General features: G+C 32.8%; 2 protein-coding genes across 2 annotated transcripts; both read right to left on the bottom strand.

Annotated features, from left to right (window-relative positions):
- Positions 1-923: 923 nt before the first annotated feature.
- LOC127795755 (oligouridylate-binding protein 1B) lies at positions 924-6,310 on the bottom strand. The gene is made up of 12 exons (XM_052327627.1): positions 6,029-6,310; positions 4,777-4,838; positions 4,349-4,451; positions 4,128-4,204; positions 3,986-4,047; positions 3,804-3,891; positions 3,586-3,661; positions 3,352-3,382; positions 2,763-2,879; positions 2,306-2,391; positions 1,778-1,954; positions 924-1,521 (listed from the first exon to the last, which is right to left on the bottom strand). The coding sequence occupies exons 1-12, from the start codon at positions 6,140-6,142 to the stop codon at positions 1,237-1,239; spliced, it is 1,278 nt and encodes a 425-aa protein (XP_052183587.1). The 5' UTR covers positions 6,143-6,310; the 3' UTR covers positions 924-1,236.
- Positions 6,311-10,045: 3,735 nt separating this feature from the next.
- On the bottom strand, positions 10,046-12,030 carry LOC127793976 (jasmonate ZIM domain-containing protein 1-like). Its single transcript, XM_052324812.1, has 5 exons — positions 11,665-12,030; positions 11,462-11,576; positions 11,086-11,312; positions 10,912-10,969; positions 10,046-10,391 (listed from the first exon to the last, which is right to left on the bottom strand). The coding sequence occupies exons 1-5, from the start codon at positions 11,822-11,824 to the stop codon at positions 10,304-10,306; spliced, it is 648 nt and encodes a 215-aa protein (XP_052180772.1). The 5' UTR covers positions 11,825-12,030; the 3' UTR covers positions 10,046-10,303.
- Between the last annotated feature and the right edge of the window lie 6,872 nt (positions 12,031-18,902).

Raw genomic sequence — 18,902 nt, 5'->3', positions numbered from 1 at the left:
TTCTCAGAATTTATGTAATTCTATGTTTGGTTAGATTTAAATATTTATAGGAATGTTGAGTATTTTTTTCTAGAAATCTTATATTCTTATGTTGGGTTTAAATGTAACATTTTAAAAATTCATGTTCATTTTTAAAAATTATCTTTATTTGATTTTTTTGTTTAAAAATGATAAATTTTTTCTATTTTATAAAATATTAAGACTCATAATATCTTTTGGAAGTTAAAAAAATGTCATTTTTGTATATATATATATAATGTTTGTATGGGATTATAAAAGGGTAAGTGGTGTTTTAATTTTTTTCTTTGTTAAAAATATTTTCAGGTCCACGAGAAACGTAGATTTTCAGTCCCTTCTATTGAATTTTTTTTTTTGTGAATAAAAATTATTTTTGAAAAAATTATTTTTTATGATTTTTTTTATAAAAAAATTATATTAAGCATAGAAATAAAGATTTTCAATCTAACAGGAATCTTAAATTTTTTTTTTTTTTTTTGGTACCAAATGCCCCTAAAGGACAAATCAACTTGGGTAAGGAAATTCCCTCCTGTGTTTTTAAATTGCGTTGAGCAAAAACTTGAGATCACAATGAATAAAGTTGTAGGCTTGTGTGATTCGATGTAAATTCTTATAAATGCTTTTTACTTTTATACCATTATAATATGGTGAGTCTGAGAATACAACATTAGCTAAATTTAATAAAATAATTGCCACCCTTGTCCCCGTTGTCGTTGAAGTGTGGGTATGCAAAACTTAAAAGAAGGGGGGGGGGCTTGGATCAGCCCACGTATGGGTTTTCCGACAATGGAATTACTAATTCTTTGTTAATTCCTTTCTTTAAACAGCAGCTTAGTTCAACCAACAACAGTTTTACGCTGACATAAACTCAAAAAGCAAAGCAAAAAAATGTAAAACCACACCCATCCATCAAACCTTTCATTATAGAGCTAGCTAGCTATTATACCCGCGCCAAACGCTAAACAGGCAACTTCAATTTAGCCATTACCACTCAACCCTCCATGATATGAAACAGTAAAAGCATACACATGATGATACTTATAGCTGGTATTAGGCAACACCACAACTCGAGGGGCAAAAAAAAAAAAAACGGGGGGAAAAAAGAGAAGCATCAGAAAAACTCCCTAGAAGTTTAGAAAACACAAGGATGATCTACTGGAATGGTAGGGCAAATCAAGGATCAACCCCCCCACACCCACCCACAACGGAACTCATTCATCACTGGTAGTACATGAGCTGCTGGGCAGCAGCGACATTCTGGAAGCCACCATCATATATGGCTTGGCTGGCTCCAGCAGCACCCATTCCCATGGCTGCCTGCTTCAGAGGGTGCTGTCCTTGGGGGTGCATCAGTGCATGAACACCACTCATCTTACTCATCGCCAGTTGCCGCTCGTAGGCCAAGAGGTCGGCAGCTGAAAGGCCCGGCAAAGGTGCTGGTCCAGGTGGAGGAAGCGGGTTTGAACTTGTTCCCGGTGGGGTTGGCTTGCTACCCCACGAGCACTGCAACATTAAACACGCATCAGAGAGTCGAACCAACATGAAAAGCACATATCTCAGATCAGTTTCACAAGAGTCCTAAATTAACTTCTAGATAGTTAGGAGGCACATCAAAACAACAAACTGATGAAATAACTACTCAATAATGGAATTTAAGTGCATTCAATAATATGCAATAGTTAAAATATACTGCAGCTTATAAAAGCTGGCAGTGAACTAAAAGAGTTCAACCGAAACAGTGAACAAGCAAAAAGTATACCTTGATTTGCTTGCCATAGAGAATCGATTGGGTATTACCCATCTGAATGGCCAGAGCTGCCTCAGCATGGTTACTGTATCTAACAAAACCAAAGCCCTTGTCACGTTGAATACGAACTTCCTCAATCACTCCTGCACCGAAAGCATGAAAGTGGCGATGCAGATCAAGCTGAGTAACCTGCAGGTCACAAACAATTTCTAGCTTAGAAAATCCTGAAACTACTAAAATTCAAAAGCTGATAAGCTTTTAAATATTAAATTTAAACTAAGCTCTTAAAAAGTGCAGTCAAGTTACTATGGGGGGAAATGTGACAGCATCTTGTAACAGTAAAACCTCTGGCTTTAAACTTCCCATTTCCAAGGAAAGATGGAAAACAAAATAGTTATTTGTTTTACTGGCTACAAGGAATCTTTCTACAAGTCCGTCTGACCCTAGTCCCAAAACAGACTTCTTTAGAAGTTCTTCAGATCACAAAGTACAGCCAGGAAAGGAGAACTTATAGTTGGAAGGAAAAGAAGGATTTCTTGCCTCTGGGGCGAGATTGCCAACATAAACAGTGGTGTATTGAGGGTTATTCTCAGGCCCATCATTATTGGCAGTCTCTTTACCATCCTCTGCAAAAGCAAATGCATAAACTTAGCACATGGTTTGTGGAAAACTTTACGCAAGAAATCATAAGAATATCTGAACGCACAAGACATTCAGAACACTAGCAACTATGGCTAGAGATAAATTGGAAGACAGCAGAATACTGAATATCACACGAAATGAGTTAAAATAATTTTTATTTCTATGACAACCAAGATTTTCACAAATCTAGAGTATCTTAACTCGATAGTAACATCAAGAATAAAGAAGCAAACCCAGTACCAGAATATGTAGACACTATTATTTCACTGAAGTTCAGGAAGGAGCTGGTTAAATATATACATTTAAGTATATTTTATTAGTTCTTATCATTAAACTTTATTCCTTGTTCACTCACCTGAGCCATTTGTCAGTTCCACCACACTCTTGGCATCGTTGCTTTGCTTGTCATCACTGGCTCCAGCACCTTTTGTGGCCCAGTTACAACGTATCTGTCTACTGCCAAGCCACTTCCCTGAACAATAAAGTCAGAAACAATGCATATTGTTGTTATATAGAAACAAACAGAACAAAATTATAAAATTCAAACAGAGCCGTTGGCACATCAGCATAGCCATAAACATATTCTTCCATTTATGATATTTAATGCTTTCCTTTTTCAGGGGCCAGAGGGAAAAATAACTTTTTTTTCCCCAAGCAATATTTTTGGTAGTTAGTTAATCCACTGTTTATACCATATAAGGCAAAAGCAAATGCCCAATTGTTGAGGTAGTAGGAATTTTTATTTTATGCCAATGATTCTAAAAAAACAATTGATACAATTGAGGCCCAGTTACTGCACCCATTATAGAATCTAGCTGATGCAGGTTGACAGAGGGTAGCTAAATTACAGCAAAATTGATACAAGGCATAATAAACTTAAATGCACATTTAATAGCTACACTGATTAATAAAAGAAACTATTACGTAATTCAAATTTCCCATACCAGTCAAGTCATTTATTGCGCTTTGAGCATCCTGCACATATAAAATAAGGGTCAAAAGATCAAGAAATTAGTTTCACTAAATGAAGCTGAAAGCTCAAACTATCAGCAGATACAACATCACAAGCCCTGATCCCGCCAGGTAGGGTTAGCAAACCGTCAGCAGATAAACAGCAATGCATCAAGCCTAATCCCATTAGGTGGGGTGTCAGCAGACAGCAAGCGCAAAAATATCACCTGCTGATTCCGGAAAGAAACAAACCCAAAGCCTCTTGAACGTCCAGTCTTCTGGTCCCACATAACTCTTGCATCACTGAAATTAATCAATGATCTATTTAAGCATATGAACAAAACCCACATGGCATGTTAATGCATCTCACGAGGAATTAGCTGAAGACAATATACTTAAAATCATTTCTTGCTAAAGGGTGAATGGTTAGCATATAGAAACTTACGAACAGCTGGGATAGACAGAAAAGCATGCAAACAGCATTGCATCAGTAACCTCGGGGCTGAGATCACCAACAAAAATGTTATAGTGATCTGCATAACATGGTACAAGATCACAAACTACCATTCAGAACAATTTTAATCAGTAAAGAATTTAAACTGAAATTTAAAAAAAAAATCAACCCACTTGATGTGTCTTCCCTTTGACCACTGGCATAAGCCCAATTAACTTTTATAGGCTGCCCAAAACTGCAAATAAGTGAAACAGAATGAGACACACGGATATAATGAAGCCATAATATTATAAAAACACTAAGAATATCACTTACAGGTGCCTTCCATTAAGTGACAAAATAGCAAGGGTAGCAAATCTACGATCGAAGTAATGAATGAATCCGTATGATGACTGCTTGTAAGAGAAACAACATAAATGTCAACCTCATGATAAGAAGAAGCTGGCAAAGTAACAAGAAATATGGTCGAAGTGAAGAAAACAAAGCAAATGATCATTGAAGATATTTATCAACCAAAAAAGTTGGAAATACAGTACCTTCTCCTTTCTGATGAGTTTGCATCCCTCAACTGGACCAGCACTTGAAAAAACTTCCTGAAGGAGGGGCTCTGTCACCTGTGTATGAATGTTCCCCACATACCTGCATTTTCTCAAAAGTAAAGAAACTAGAAATTGTAAAAAAGAAGAAAACAAAGAATAAGTAGAGTAATAAGAACCTTGTCCAGTGGTAAGAATTAACAAGTAAGCATCAAATAAATTTTGTTGAATGAATATCTGATATTTTGGAATTTTGTAAACAACGGGGGAAACTAGGAAATAAAGTAAATCTGAAACTGAAAGGTGAAGAAGTTGCAATTCCAACGGCATTCACCCTTCACATGAGCATCATGGTGAAACAACAAATATGCAATAAGAGAAATAAAAAACAAAATTTGACAGTGATGATAATGGCTGGCAACACTCACACACTGCGGCATGTACTTGGGTCAAACCCAGGAGGCAGATTTCCACTTGGGATTGGTTCAATCTGCAAAATAAAAGTGAAAAAACAAAAGGAAAAAAATGAAAAAAATAAACAAGGAAAGAAAATGCTATTTTAACTGTCTGCATTAAGACTTTTAGCCCCAGAAGAAAAGATGCAACACAGCTATTTTGAGAGGAACCCTAACAACCCAAGCATACGAGAATGACATCGGGATGATAACTTTATGAATTACGCCAACCTATGAGAACAGTTATTCCTAAGTCCAAGTGCAAAACAGCCTCGACCACCATGCCAATTTAAATTCAGAAACTTGTGTTTTTCAATTATATTGTAATCTACAAAAACCAGCTTATGTAAAGTCAAAATGCACAAGCCAATAACCCATGAAAAATCCAACCACAAAAGAACGCAACAGAAAAGATTGGTTTCATTTCCTGTGAGCATCACAGGTTAAGAAGAGTGCAATACACAGAAAGTACAAGAACAGTTTCCCTGCAGTAGAAGGCCTTGCTCAATACTGATAATACTAATTGAGGGTCATCTGGCTTTCATTTTAAAAAATTGTTTTGAAGGAGAGGAGTTCAAAATCAAGGGGCGAAAGGAGATTGGTAAAAAATATGCAAAACTTCTTTGGCGCACTGCCATCGACTTCCCATAAACTAATTTCCAGAAAAGGTTTCCAGAATGTCTCACTTAAGAAACGTTCTTAAATTATTTTCAGGACACTCAAAATGTGAAAACAGATGAACAGAAAGGATAGAGATGCCCCGGAGACATGATGCTTTCAGACAGAGGGCAACAAAAAGGATATCAAGGCACGTAAACACTGAAGCATTACCAGTTACAGACCCCAAATCACCAACTCCACACAAATAGAGTGACACCCCGAACCCCCTAGCCAACGAAGCCCTAAACCGTGACAACATAAAATCCACTGCCGCAGCTTCCTTCGGAAACACGAACAATTCAAAACCCTATCCCAAAACACACGCCCGTACACAAATTTCCCGCAAACAAGTATCAAAAATCAGAAATGAAACGAAACCAGCAAAACAGAAATTTCATATTCACCAAAAGAAAGAGAAACCCAACAATCTAATTCATGGCAAAGCCAGCAATTCCATGAACGCGAGAACAAAAACCCTAAAAACGCAATCGAATCAACCACGCAATCAACATTAATACGCATACGGAACCAACTAAAAACAGACGTATAAGCAAATAACTGGAACCTGGGGGGCAGCCAAGAGGCCAGGGTGGTAGAGAGATTGCTGTTGGAGGAGAGCCGCTTGCTGCTGCATCAGGGCCTGCTGTTGCTGCTGTTGCTTCAGCCTCTGATGCTGCATTTTCCCGCTGTTCTTGCTCTGCGATTGATGGTTTCTTCCTCGGAATCGATTCGCAGAAAAGGGGTGAAAATTTCTAGGGTTTGGAGAGATGGAAGAAGAAAAGGAAAAATGAAAGAAGAGCCTCGAACCAGAAAAATGACGAGAACGCGAATCAAATGTGGCCTCCAATTAACATTTAAAACAGCAAAAAATCGCCTTTCCAGTTATTTATAGGGGAATTTTTTTTTTTTTCTTTTTTTATATCTTGGGCCTTGATATGGGCCAACGGCCCAACTGTGGACCCATGGATGTACCCTCTCTCGTGCTTAAATTAAATTTGGTAATGGAGTATTCATGGGTTAAAATGAACAATATAATCTAGCATCAATATATGGTTGAAATATTTTTTTTATATTAACATATAAAATACTCACAATAATATTGGAAAGAATTCAAAAAAATTTATTAAACTGTTTATTACATTTTTTAAAATGCACTACGAATTATATTTTTTCTTTCTGTATGTTTGTTAAATTACATATGATAAGTACCGTAATAATAATTTTTTATCAAAATATCCCTCGTTAATCATTATCAAAAAGTGTGAGGGTTTTATAAGATGAGTAGGCATATGAGTTTTTTTTCTAGAATCTGTTAAATCTCAGATAAATTTATTTAAAGGGGGAAAGGAGATATTTATTTATCTAATTTTTGACATATAAGAAGTCACGTGACTTTTTTTATCAGTAGATTGACAAAAACTTTTAACAAATATAATAAAAGTACTTTTACTTATAATGTTTTTATATTTAACTTTTTTCTTTTTACATATTGATTAACAAACACTACATATACTTATTATTAACACGTGATAACAAATCATTGATAATGTAATGCTTTTGAAAGCCCAACCCTAATCACTCCAATATTGTAAGGATGGTAATTTATATTCACTCGAGCCCATTCTAGTCAAAATAGATTTTCCTTTATCCATTTATGGGTGTGGGTTCGGGTAAACTTGAATTGCATAGATTGGGTTTGGGGTTGGGGTAGTACTCCTCACCCAAAACCAGACCTATATATATTAAATATTATTTATATATTAACATTTTAGGTTATTATTTATATTCTAACTTATAAAAAAGTTATTAAGTTTTCAAATCATCAAAATATATTTTTTCAATTTAAAATTTTAATTTAACAATACTACTTTTTAATCTTAATTATAGATATATATTATAATTTGTTCATATTTTAATATTATTTTTTTAGTTTAATTACATATTTAGATAAGATTTGAAAGATTTTTAAACAAATTTTTCGTAAACATTCTTGAACCTCGTTAGGGCGGGTTTAGAATTAATTTTTTCTCGTCAATTGAGAAAAAAAATATTGACAAACGGTTACATTTTGACTAATTCGTCAACTAGAGAAAGATGATGAGAGTGAAAAAAAATATGAGAATTTTTTTTTATTAATAATTTTTATAATAATATCAAAATAATGTAATTAGAGTTGTATAGTTAAGTAACATCGCTCTTATTTTTTTCATAATATTTTTATACTTTTTTTTATCAATTCTCATCAGTGTCGTACCTGATATTTGGGGGCCCCGAGGCGAAATATAAAAATGGGCCCCCGAATCATAAAGTACATTTAAATTTTATTTTTTCATAATAAAATATAAAAAAATAAATAAATATTTATACCATACCAAAGAATAAATTTAAAATTTTTCTAAATTATCAATTAAAAACTACTTTCCTTGTAATTTTGGAGGCAAAAATATCAATTAAGTTTACATAATCAAGTTGTTCGATAATTTTTTTCTCAATAAACAACATAGCCAATCCACGACACACTTAAAGCAATAATAATTTTAAACTTAATTTCTATATATCTAGACTTGTAATAATAATAAGAAAAATAAAATGAACAAGACATCTCTAGACTCTAATTCTATTTTATAAGAAGAAAACAAACAGTTATCATGTATATAAACAAAATGAAGACATCAATAAAATTAAATTTTCTCTTACCGAATTCAACCAACATCAATAAAATAGATATAGGCAAGCTATCCAATAATCTAAATCTCCAAATATATCATAATTTTATTTCATAAACGAAATGAAATGAAGGAAAAACTAACCGCTAAAAGTTGAATGAAGCTAAGCAATAACCAGTAAGCAGATATAGATTCTAGAGTTAGGGCTTATGAGAAACATGTTCGCTTCAAAGACAATGACTGAATTTGAGATAGTGAGTGACGGAGAGCGAGGCAACGTGAGCTAGCCACCGGTGATTGGTCACAAGAACAAGTGACAAGCGTTGAGCAACCGCTAATCGAGCACAGCAGCAAGATGCAAGTCTGGTGAGAAAGCGAGGGTGAGAGCCCGACGAGGACAAATGGCGACGGAGTAGCAAGGCGCGAACTATGGAGTAGCGAAAGGCGAGAGACCGACGATGAAGACGAGAGAGATGGAGGGAGTGAAAGAAAGTGAGAGAGAGAGAAGGACGGGGGCAAACACGAAGTTTGCATAGGAAGAGGGTAGACCATGGGCGGCACCCTTACCAAAATGGGGGTTTCCAATTTATGAACCCCCAAATAGCTAAATTTCCATGGGCCCTGATGCAATTGCCTCATGAGTCTCATGAAAGGTCCGCCTTGATTCTTATAAAGATATTTAGCGATAAATCTAATATTAGAGGTAATTTATATAAAATCTCAAGAAGGTATCCTTTGAACCCAAATGATAAAATTCAACTAATTTGGTGGGGTCAAAAATAAAATTTGATTTAGTTTCAATTTGATTTTTTTTTTTACATACAAGAAAATTTTAATTTAATTTATTTATTTAGTAAATTATAGGTTGGCTTTCACTTGAATATACAGAATAAACTACAATTTATAGTCATTAACTAATTGTATATTTCTTAGGGGTTTGCAAATCTCAATCTAGATTAGATTGGATAAAAAACAAAGGTTCGGTTTAAGACTAGACGATTGTAATTTGGTCTTTAGTCTAAAAAGTAATAATTTATAATTTATAATTTAATCTAATTTAAACTATATATATATATATTTAAATTTATATTAAAGAAGGGCAAAATTAATTTGTTGGACGACATGTGTTGTTTTGAGATACTAATAATCGATTCAACCCTCCAATTTTTTTAAATTAGAAACCTTTCAATTTCAACTTGATTTAGTCTAAATCAATGAGTGCGATTTTGTTCACCCTTTTAACGGGGTGAACGTAACCCCGTCAGTGAGGGTTAAAAAAATAATCATGTTTTAAAAAAAAATTATTTTTAGTTATTTTTTTAAAAAAAATCGTTTTTAACAACTCAAACAAATTAATTACTGAAAACAGTTACTTTCTAGTTTTGACTCAGTTTTAACCCTGTTAATTATTTTTATAAGTCTGTCATTTTTTTATAAGTTCTAATTCATCTAATTTTGATCCCGTCACATTTTTAGTTAAATTATAAAAATAATTTTTTTTGAAACATAATTAATTTTTTTTATACAATTTTACAATTTCGTTTTAGTTAAAGGGTTACATTCACCCCGCTAAAGGGGTGAACAAGATCGCACTCTAAATCAATTGCATACCCCCACCTCACATGTCACATCTATTATATCAACTTTTTGTGTATTTATTTAATATATATATAATTTTTGAATTATTATTATATATATATAATAAATTTATCTCCTATATCCCAACATACAAGTTTCGTTGATAATAAGATACACAAACAAAATAAGGGTTTTGTCGACGACTTTCTCAACAACAGTCATATACCTATATATGAATTTGATATTAATTATAAAAATATTTAAATATTAAAAATAAAATACATTAAATACACTTTAAAACGTAATTCAGCAAAAACCCATAAAACAAGTAGATATCATATACTGAACCACCAATGGGAAATGGGATTTAATTCATGTAATGTCTAAGTTAGGACAAAGCTAGCTGCTAGCTAGGAAGCTTCAAACTGGGGGGACTACAAGTCCATTAACATATATAGCATCTACAGAAAGTGACAGCCTAATAAGAAAAGAAACCCTAAATAGGGGGAATTAATTGTTATGTTAATTCTAAGGGCTTGTTTGGATGGTAAGAAACAGTGGAAAGAGGAAAAATTGATGGGTTTCATCCAGCAGGGCTATAACTTGAGTGCAAGTTCTTCATCGTCCTTGGACCTGGATGTGGATGGTCCCCCCTGTACTTGGTATGGCGCTCTCGCAGTCACCCTGCAAACCAAACCAAACAACACCCAAGGGGTCAGATGAGCAAATCATACTCATTATGAATACAGCAAAAAGTATAAACAGTAACATAACTTTATATTTAAATATAAAAATTATTAAATTTTAATTTAAAATATAAATTCTTAATTACCGACATTTAACTTTAAAAAAAATTATTAAAATATTAACGTAATTAATAATGTAAACCCAATCCTCTACGAAGTCTTATCTCTCTCAAGTTTAGAGTCGGGTTTAATTTTTAGGTCAAGTTTAAATGAAATAATATTTTAATATTATGTATAAGTGCTCGTTGCTAGTTAAATTAATCTATTTTAATGATAATTGATAATAATTATAAAATTATATATTAAAGTAAATTTTGATGAACTTTTATCCACAAATTCAAGTTAAAGTGAGACTTTTTTTTTTTTTTTTTTTTGTAGTTGTAAGGGCAAACTTTATTCACCATTTATCCTATCAAATCCGAAAGAGTGGATGAGGAGAAAGGAGCATTAATGGCTACCTGTCTTTCCTCTTCTCCATGAACCGGTGGAGCGAAGCTCTTCTTGCTATGGGCACGCCTGAAATACAAAAGAAAATAAAAGAAAAAACTCAGAAAATCGGTTAACAAAGAGCTTTTCTGATTTCGTATTTACGATGATCGGATGAGATGACGTCCCAGGAATCGAGAAATTACCAGAACCAATCGCTTTATTAGGCTGTGGCTGAGCTTGTTCTGGGCCAGGATTTGGCCCAGCCGCCTGCCGAGACTCGCTGGAATTCACCCGGCTTTCCCCGCCGCCGGCCAACGCCATGAGCTCCGTCGCTTTCTCGGCCGGAACACTATCAAACACCAGAACTTTCCCCCCGTAAAAAATCGTCATTTGGGCTGTTTCCGGTTCCAAGTCGATCGTCACCGGCTTCCTGATCGCATAAATAACAAGAAACGAAAGATAATTAGATTAGAGATTATAGGCGTGTTCAATCATCAATTGAAGGCAACGAACTAGATTAGGGGCTTTTATAAAATCGGATTCAGATTTACATAAGAAAATTTAAGAGAAGAAGTAAACCTGCCGGAAGCGGCCTTGTTTGTATTTTCCGGTGAATCTTTAAGGAGATCCATATGCCCATGTTGTGTTGCCGTTTCGCCGGGGTTTTCCATGTTCGGAAGCAAATTTTTTGTGGCTGCCGTGAATAAGAAGAAGAAGAATCATTTACAGTTTTCCGGGAAAGGAAAAGAACAGAAAATAAAAGAAAAAGGTCGTACTCATACCTTTAGGTTCCAGCTTCCCAGCCATTTCAAGGCCGAGATTTCTCAGGTTACCCCTTTCCTTGAGGTACTGACTCAGCCGGTTGCAAGTCTGCGCGAAGTTGGACTTTTCCGGCGACTTGCCGGCCCTCCTTCCATCGGAGAACTCCGCCGGATTCGACATGGTTCCGCAGATTAATCCAACTGGGTTCTCGTTTTTCGACACTATCAGTGGAATTGCGGAACTGGGTTGCGGCAGAAGAGAGATATAAACGAGCTTGATTGAGGTCGCCAATGGCTGATCTGATGAATGCCGCAAATTAGCAACGTATATGGAGGACACTGAGGCTGTGATTTCCGGTCACATGGGTCTGGTGAGATGACTTTCCGTGACTTTTTCTCGGGAAAAAATATTGTTGAATTGGAGCACATGATAATCGAGTGGTAAATAGAGCGATGAAAGTGACAGGTTCAAAGCAAAGGGTGTTGGACAATTCAATGTGCTCTAAGATGGGCTCCATGCTTTGAAATATTTGTGCATCGCAGTTCATTTTTTCCAACAAACGCAACCCCTATTCTCATTTCATTTTTGACCACGAATAATGCAAACCTCATCAAACCCTATATTGGATGATTAGATTAGATTAGATTTTAGGCTGATCTAGCTTTAAGATTTTTTGATATTTTTGAGTTATATTCTACTATTTACGAATTTAAGTTGATTAGACTAGTGATTTTGTAAAGGGTTATTTTTAATTAGATTATTAGGTTCTGTCAATCTTTCTTGTCTTACTCTCTATTATATTATAAATAATTTATTATTTATTTTAATTTTATTTCAAAAATCGTATCTACTCTAACAATAATTCATACCTTCTTTTCTATTTGATTCCTTATTTCATTTATTTATCAACATACTTCAATTCTATTTATTTTATTTTACATATAATTTTAATTATTATAAAAATTTATTATTTATTTTATAATTTAATAATAAAATTATATACACACGTATACAAATTTAATAATTAAATATATAAAATAATCAAATATACACATACACAAACTCAATAACTAAATACACAAATCAATAATCAAATACACAATATTACTCATTAAATACACAAATAAATAAAAAAAACCTCACAAACTTGAAGTTGTTTCATGGAGTCGTTATGCAAGCTGTCGTTGGTTGTTGGTTGCTCCTCGCCGATGATTTCCGCTGGTTGTCAATGGTCGCTACTGATCGTCGCAACCTCTATTGGTCGCTACAACTGGTAGATCTAACCAATCATTATCTTCTCCAGCTGATGTCGTCTCATCTCCAATCGATCTTTCTATTCTCTTCTCCGTTGATGGCCATTAAGGGAGCAGGAAAGATGGCGATGATGAACCTCGAAGATATTGTTCACCAATGTTGGCGACCCTTTTCAACTTCACAAAAAATTTTGTGATTGGAGATGGCAATGGCGAGTGCTACGAGAGGAGAAAAATCGGGGGTGGTTCGCCAAATTTGGAGATGGCGAGGGAATTGCTAGAGTCAACCTTAATTTGATTAGCTATAGAGAAATTTGATAATCGAAGAAACTTAATCGAATTTAAGTATAACTACTCAAGTATCAAATACTCTTAATTTATAGTGTTAAATGTATATTATTTAATCAATTGGGATAGCGTAGACGGTCCACCGTATGCATCTAGGAGTTTGGGATACTGCAAAGTCATAGGTATGATTTTATCTCTGTGCGGGAATGTGCAATCTATTATATTTATCCAAGTGGCTAGGTCCTCGAGTTTTTGTTTATAGAGAACCTATCCTTTCATTTAGGGTTGTGATATAGGCAAACCGTGAGTTTTAAAGAGGATAAGATGAGTTCAGGCTAAAAGTTGATTGTGATTAAGGGATTTTCAAGTTTTTCATATTATAATATATATATATCTTATTTAAAATCTAAAAATAAAGTAAAATAAATATATATTTTCTGAAACATGTCCATTTATCTTTGGTGACTCAATAGAAAAACACAATTATAAAACAATTTTGGGTTTTGCATGGTGTTTCCTTGTCATTAGTTGAATTTCTTAACACCAAGTTTGGAATATAGGGCATATGGGCTTGATTACATAAAATTGTTCAGTTAATTAATTAAGTTGAGCTGGGTTTAATAATAATTGGTTTTTGTAATACACCCAGGCTTCGCGTGTTTGGTAGAAAACATCTTCTCATAAAACACTTTTCTCTGTTTTTCATGTTTTTGGCTCCAAGAAAACCACAAAGTTAAATGAAATCATGAAGATTGAATTGCTAAAACACAAAGGAAATTCAAAAAGTGACTTCCCAGAGTTGAAATCAGGAAATCACTTTCCATAGCTTCTCATATGCATTTTTTTGAGCTTTCAATACCTTTTTCAGCCTATGTTCATGCGTTAATGTCTTTCTCTACCGAGCTTCACCTATGTCACTTGCTTTTGTCTGTCGAGCTTTGCCTACATGGTCATCTCTATCCATCGAGCTCCTCCTACTTCACTATCTCTATTTGTTGAGCTTTGCATGTATCGATTGACCTTTTTACATCTTTATCACACTCCATCAATCTCTGATCACATTATTGTGCTAGTTGCCGTCTCCGTTAGGTTTTATCTTAGTCTAGATCTGCTTCTTTACATCCTGTACTAGTTGTCGTCTTCGTTGGACTTTGTCTATGTCTGCCTACATCACCATTATGTCGTTGTTCCCCTCCCCCCTCCCTCACATGCATATTTATAGAACTTATGTAAAATTTAGCATGCTATTTTTATTATATAGACTTTTTATGATATATGATGCTGTAACGTTTTAATCTTTATTACTATTACGTACTTATTATATTTTTTTTATCTTTATGTTATAAATTTAATAATAAGACAAAAAATGTAATTTTCTAAAATACCAACCAAATATTGAAAAAGATTTTTCAACAACATTTTAAATAATATAAAATACTTGTCAAAAAACTATTTATTTCTAAAAAAAAAAAAAAAACACTTTCCTACAAATAAATCGAGCCTTAAACTCACCCGACACACCAAAATATATACTTAGGTTAAGTTTGGGCCCTTAACTGACCTAACACGAGTTGGGTTGAGTTAAAGTTTACCAAACACCTAATATTTATTATATTTTGTCATGAACTTAACTCGTGGTTCGTTCAAAGTTGAAGTCAAACAAAGACTAAATAATCCTTAATAACAAGACTAAACAATGTGCTAACTCACCCCATTGTTTAAAACAAGGAAGAAAAGAAATAGTATTATATTTTTTGAATGGTCAAATAAGTTATTTTATTTTAGATGTAGGATTAATTTGGCTACTATAATTTAAATAAACTATTGTATTTTTAAATTCGAACCCTAATTAACCATTGCATTTAAGAAATGGTAAGTAACTTACTATTTGAAATCTAGGGTCATGATAATTGTTATGATATATATTGTCATAAAGATGTCCAATAACATTTTAATATTATTAGTATCGTTGACTCTATTCAAAATTAAAATAATCTCACATAATCATCATCTAAATTGAATTTTTTTTTTTTGACAACACGAGAAACTTAAGATTTAAGATATCTTTCGACTACAAACATTTTTGAGCTCAAACCTATCTCATCTTTTTTAAAATCACGATATGTCTACTCTATAATTCTAAGTGAACTGATAGATTTGTCAAGAATTAAAACTCGAGGGATAGACCCTTTTAGATAGACACAAGCAATTGTGCAATATAATATTGAGGCAAATGCGAATCCATAACTTTGTTATATCCCAAATTTTTAAATATATACGGTAAATTGTTTGTTATTATATCTCAAATCTTAAATTAAATCTCAAATTAAGATTCAAAAATTTTTAGAGTGTCAAAGTTTATTATTATACTTTTTAAAAATGCAGTGACTAATTTAATACCAAACATTAAAATATAATAATTTATTTGATAATTTTTAAAATATAATGAGTAATTTAATTCTAATTAAAATACATTATCGCATTTAAGCATCCTCCAAAATAAAATAAAAAAGGAAGAAAATTTAGGATTGGTACGGATAAAGGGGTGGCTGGCTACCCTTCACATTCCACGAGGCGGCTAGGGTAAGGAGGGTAAAGCCGCGATTTAAGCGGGGCGGGAGGGGCAAAGTTGGGAATTTGCAGGTGAGAAGGCGGAGGAGGCGTTCCATTGCGTGCCGACAGGGCCAAAACCAATTCGGAGGTGGGGCCCACGGCCGTTCATTTCGACCTCTAAAGTTGAATAGCGAGGAGCAAAGGCGAGAGCGTCCGATTCACGTCTCTCGGCCACTTGCGGCCACCCCCGCCCGCCAACCCCCTTTTCTATGTTTTTTTTTTTAAACATTTCCATCCCCACCACGTGATTAATGAGTCTCCCAATCGCCCGCGGTTGCACGGAAACTGCGCACCGCTACTTCGTGGGCGGGACCCGCCGCGGTTTCACGGTAATTGCCTACTACTTTGTGATCTCCGCCACGTGGCGAGATCGCAGATCTGTCTAGGATTTATTGTAAGCAAAATTTATATTTTTTTCTATATATATTTATATTTTTTATGTGTCTATTTAATTTTTTATTATTTTAATTATATTTATAAATAAATATTTTAAATTAATTTAACTTTTTTTTATGCATCGATATAAATTTTTTATTATTTGAATTACACTTTTAAATTTATATTTTTTAATTAATTTAACAACTACATTTTAACAATTTTAACGATAAATAGAGTGTGATGTAAATTTTATCATCTCATTTAACTTTTTTTTACATATGAAAATATAAGAAATTAATTGACTAAAAAATTCAAATTCATGGTCGTAACTAAAATAACAAAAGATTTGGATTGACACATGAAAAGAAAGTCAAAATGCATGAGTTAAATTGACTCAAAGATCAACTTTAAATGTGTAATTGAAATAACGAAACATTCAATGATCACATAAAAGAAATAAAGAATTAAAGAGACAAAAATATAGATCTCCCACTTATTGTATATTTTTTTAATATTTATATAATTTTAATAGTTGATGATAAATATGTCACACTTCAATTAAATTAAAAAAATATTTAAATATTAAAAATAAGAAATAATAGATACACGTTATAAACAAATTATTTAATTATTATATTTATTTATATTTAAATTAATGCGTTACCACGTGTACAATGTGCTCCAATCAAGAGTCCACGGTCTTCGAAGCCGACGAGAATAAGAAACCAATGATTTTGTGCTCCAAATTACGCATATATTATATTTTTGTATTATAAAATTATGTTAATAAAGTATTTTTATTTTTTTTATATTTTTAGTTAAAAATAAAAAATAACAATATTAGTGACACACCAAAAATTTAAAAAGTATAACAATTTTTAGGTTAAAAATTAAATCAATCAACCACTCTTAATTAATAATTTTTATGTAAATAATTTTAAGTAATTTAATTGTCTATAACTTAATTTTTTTCTATACAACTTCATATTTACAATCAAACGAACTCTAACTTTATTTTAAAACTTCAGCTATTATCACTATTAGCTTAGATTTCCTCTTACCAATAACATTTTGAGACAAAGTTAGGGGAATTTAAGGGTTCTCAAAATCATGTTGTGAAGTGATAGTATTTCATTAATTAATTTTAATATTTAATTCAATTAAAATTTAACATCACACTTGAGTTTTATAATTTAATGTGTCATAGTAAAAAGTCCCAAAAAAACTCCAAAATAATTAAGGGGATTAAAGAATATAAAACTTTCATACAAAACCAAAAAATTAGGAGACCATGCGAGACTAATCATAACCATGAGACTAGGTGATCTCTTGAAATTTTTAATAATAATAAGACCACGTGGCTATCTTGGAGATTAGTTAGACGATCAAGAGACATACGATCTCTTGGAGACTACCTGACGGCAAAAGACTAGAAAATTAATAGGTCTCCCAGAGACTAATACCAAGGGATTATTTCTTTCCCTAAAGATAGTAAATCGTCGGGTAAATTTTCTCTTAATTCGAGAGGGGTTCTCACAGAAAATGCAAGCAAAATAACTTTGATATTCGAAAATTCATTCGAGAGTTCTAAGAAAATGATAGACATTATCCATAAAGAATTCTAATGGGACTTAGAATATAAGATAAATATTATTTGTAATAATCATAATTCTAGTATATGTCAGAAAATTTCATATTTCTCTATAAATAAATAAGTCATCGTTTCAAAGAAGGTATGTCTCTAATACCAGCTTTAATATGACCTTCAAATTGTAATGTTTGATTTAAATATCGAAATATTTATGCAAGAACGTTCTTATACCACTTGATTATTCTTTTTCTTATAAAGTCATTAACGATGATGTTTTCGATCAATAAGTTAATTATTGTGTTCGATTGACAATAGATCCCATTGAATTCCCAATCACTAGTAGTTCACAATACATCTTGTTGTGATCCTAAATACTAATCTCAAAAGAGTTTTGAAACATGCTCATAGCTTTGCTAAGAACAAGGACTCATAGAACTTTCCTGGGCAATAGCTAATGGGTTTTGGGGGGGAGAAAGTTCGGTCGCTTAAATCTTCGTCCAATGTGCTGAGTTTGACTTGGCCCAATTATTGACCCAAGCCCACTTTAAGGCTTGAGATAGCTTCTGCATTGAAGTGGTACTATGGATTGGCATGTGATCATTGTGATGAGACTACACATAGATTTTTACTTTTTTATTTGGAGATGTGTTTATTATTCTGTAAGTTTATTCCAAATATAATGACTGCAAGTTTTGGTTAATAAAAAAACAAAAAAACTTAGAAAAACTTGAAATATAAATGTGTTGTTAACACAATTAACTCCAACATTTTGATTAAGTTAAAATAATTAAATTAAATTGATTAAAATTATTAATTTGGTTCGGTTCAAATTGTAAGTCATTTTGATTTGGTTTCTAATTTTAATAATTTCGATTATTTGCTTCCATTCAATTTCTATATCCAAAAAATCAAAAAAATTGAAATATAAAAATAATATTATTTTTGTACTTTGTTATTTTAATTTCTTTGATTTAAAAATTTATTGGGTTAATTCAATTTAATTTTTAACATAGACTTGATTTATTTAATTTGAACAATTTAATCAATTCGATTACATAGTTAAGATTATCAAATAAAATATAGGCACAATAAACTCGACCGGACCCATATTTCTCACAAACTAGACCGACGCAAC

The sequence above is a fragment of the Diospyros lotus genome, chromosome 2, assembly GCF_014633365.1.
Source record: "Diospyros lotus cultivar Yz01 chromosome 2, ASM1463336v1, whole genome shotgun sequence".
Taxonomy (NCBI): domain Eukaryota; kingdom Viridiplantae; phylum Streptophyta; class Magnoliopsida; order Ericales; family Ebenaceae; genus Diospyros; species Diospyros lotus.
This window is presented reverse-complemented; position numbering and strand designations above follow the sequence as displayed.

What these genes read in the sequence shown, in the direction of transcription:
- LOC127795755 (XM_052327627.1), bottom strand. Translation starts at nt 6,142, where the DNA reads ATGCAGCATCAGAGGCTGAAGCAACAGCAGCAACAGCAGGCCCTGATG. An exon ending in TTTCTTTCCGGAATCAGCAG is followed by an intron (nt 3,383 to 3,585) that starts GTGATATTTTTG and finishes TTATATGTGCAG; the next exon opens with GATGCTCAAAGCGCAATAAA. An exon ending in TCTATGGCAAGCAAATCAAG is followed by an intron (nt 1,522 to 1,777) that starts GTATACTTTTTG and finishes TTAATGTTGCAG; the next exon opens with TGCTCGTGGGGTAGCAAGCC.
- LOC127793976 (XM_052324812.1), bottom strand. Translation starts at nt 11,824, where the DNA reads ATGTCGAATCCGGCGGAGTTCTCCGATGGAAGGAGGGCCGGCAAGTCG. An exon ending in TGGGAAGCTGGAACCTAAAG is followed by an intron (nt 11,577 to 11,664) that starts GTATGAGTACGA and finishes TATTCACGGCAG; the next exon opens with CCACAAAAAATTTGCTTCCG. An exon ending in AACAAGGCCGCTTCCGGCAG is followed by an intron (nt 11,313 to 11,461) that starts GTTTACTTCTTC and finishes TTATGCGATCAG; the next exon opens with GAAGCCGGTGACGATCGACT.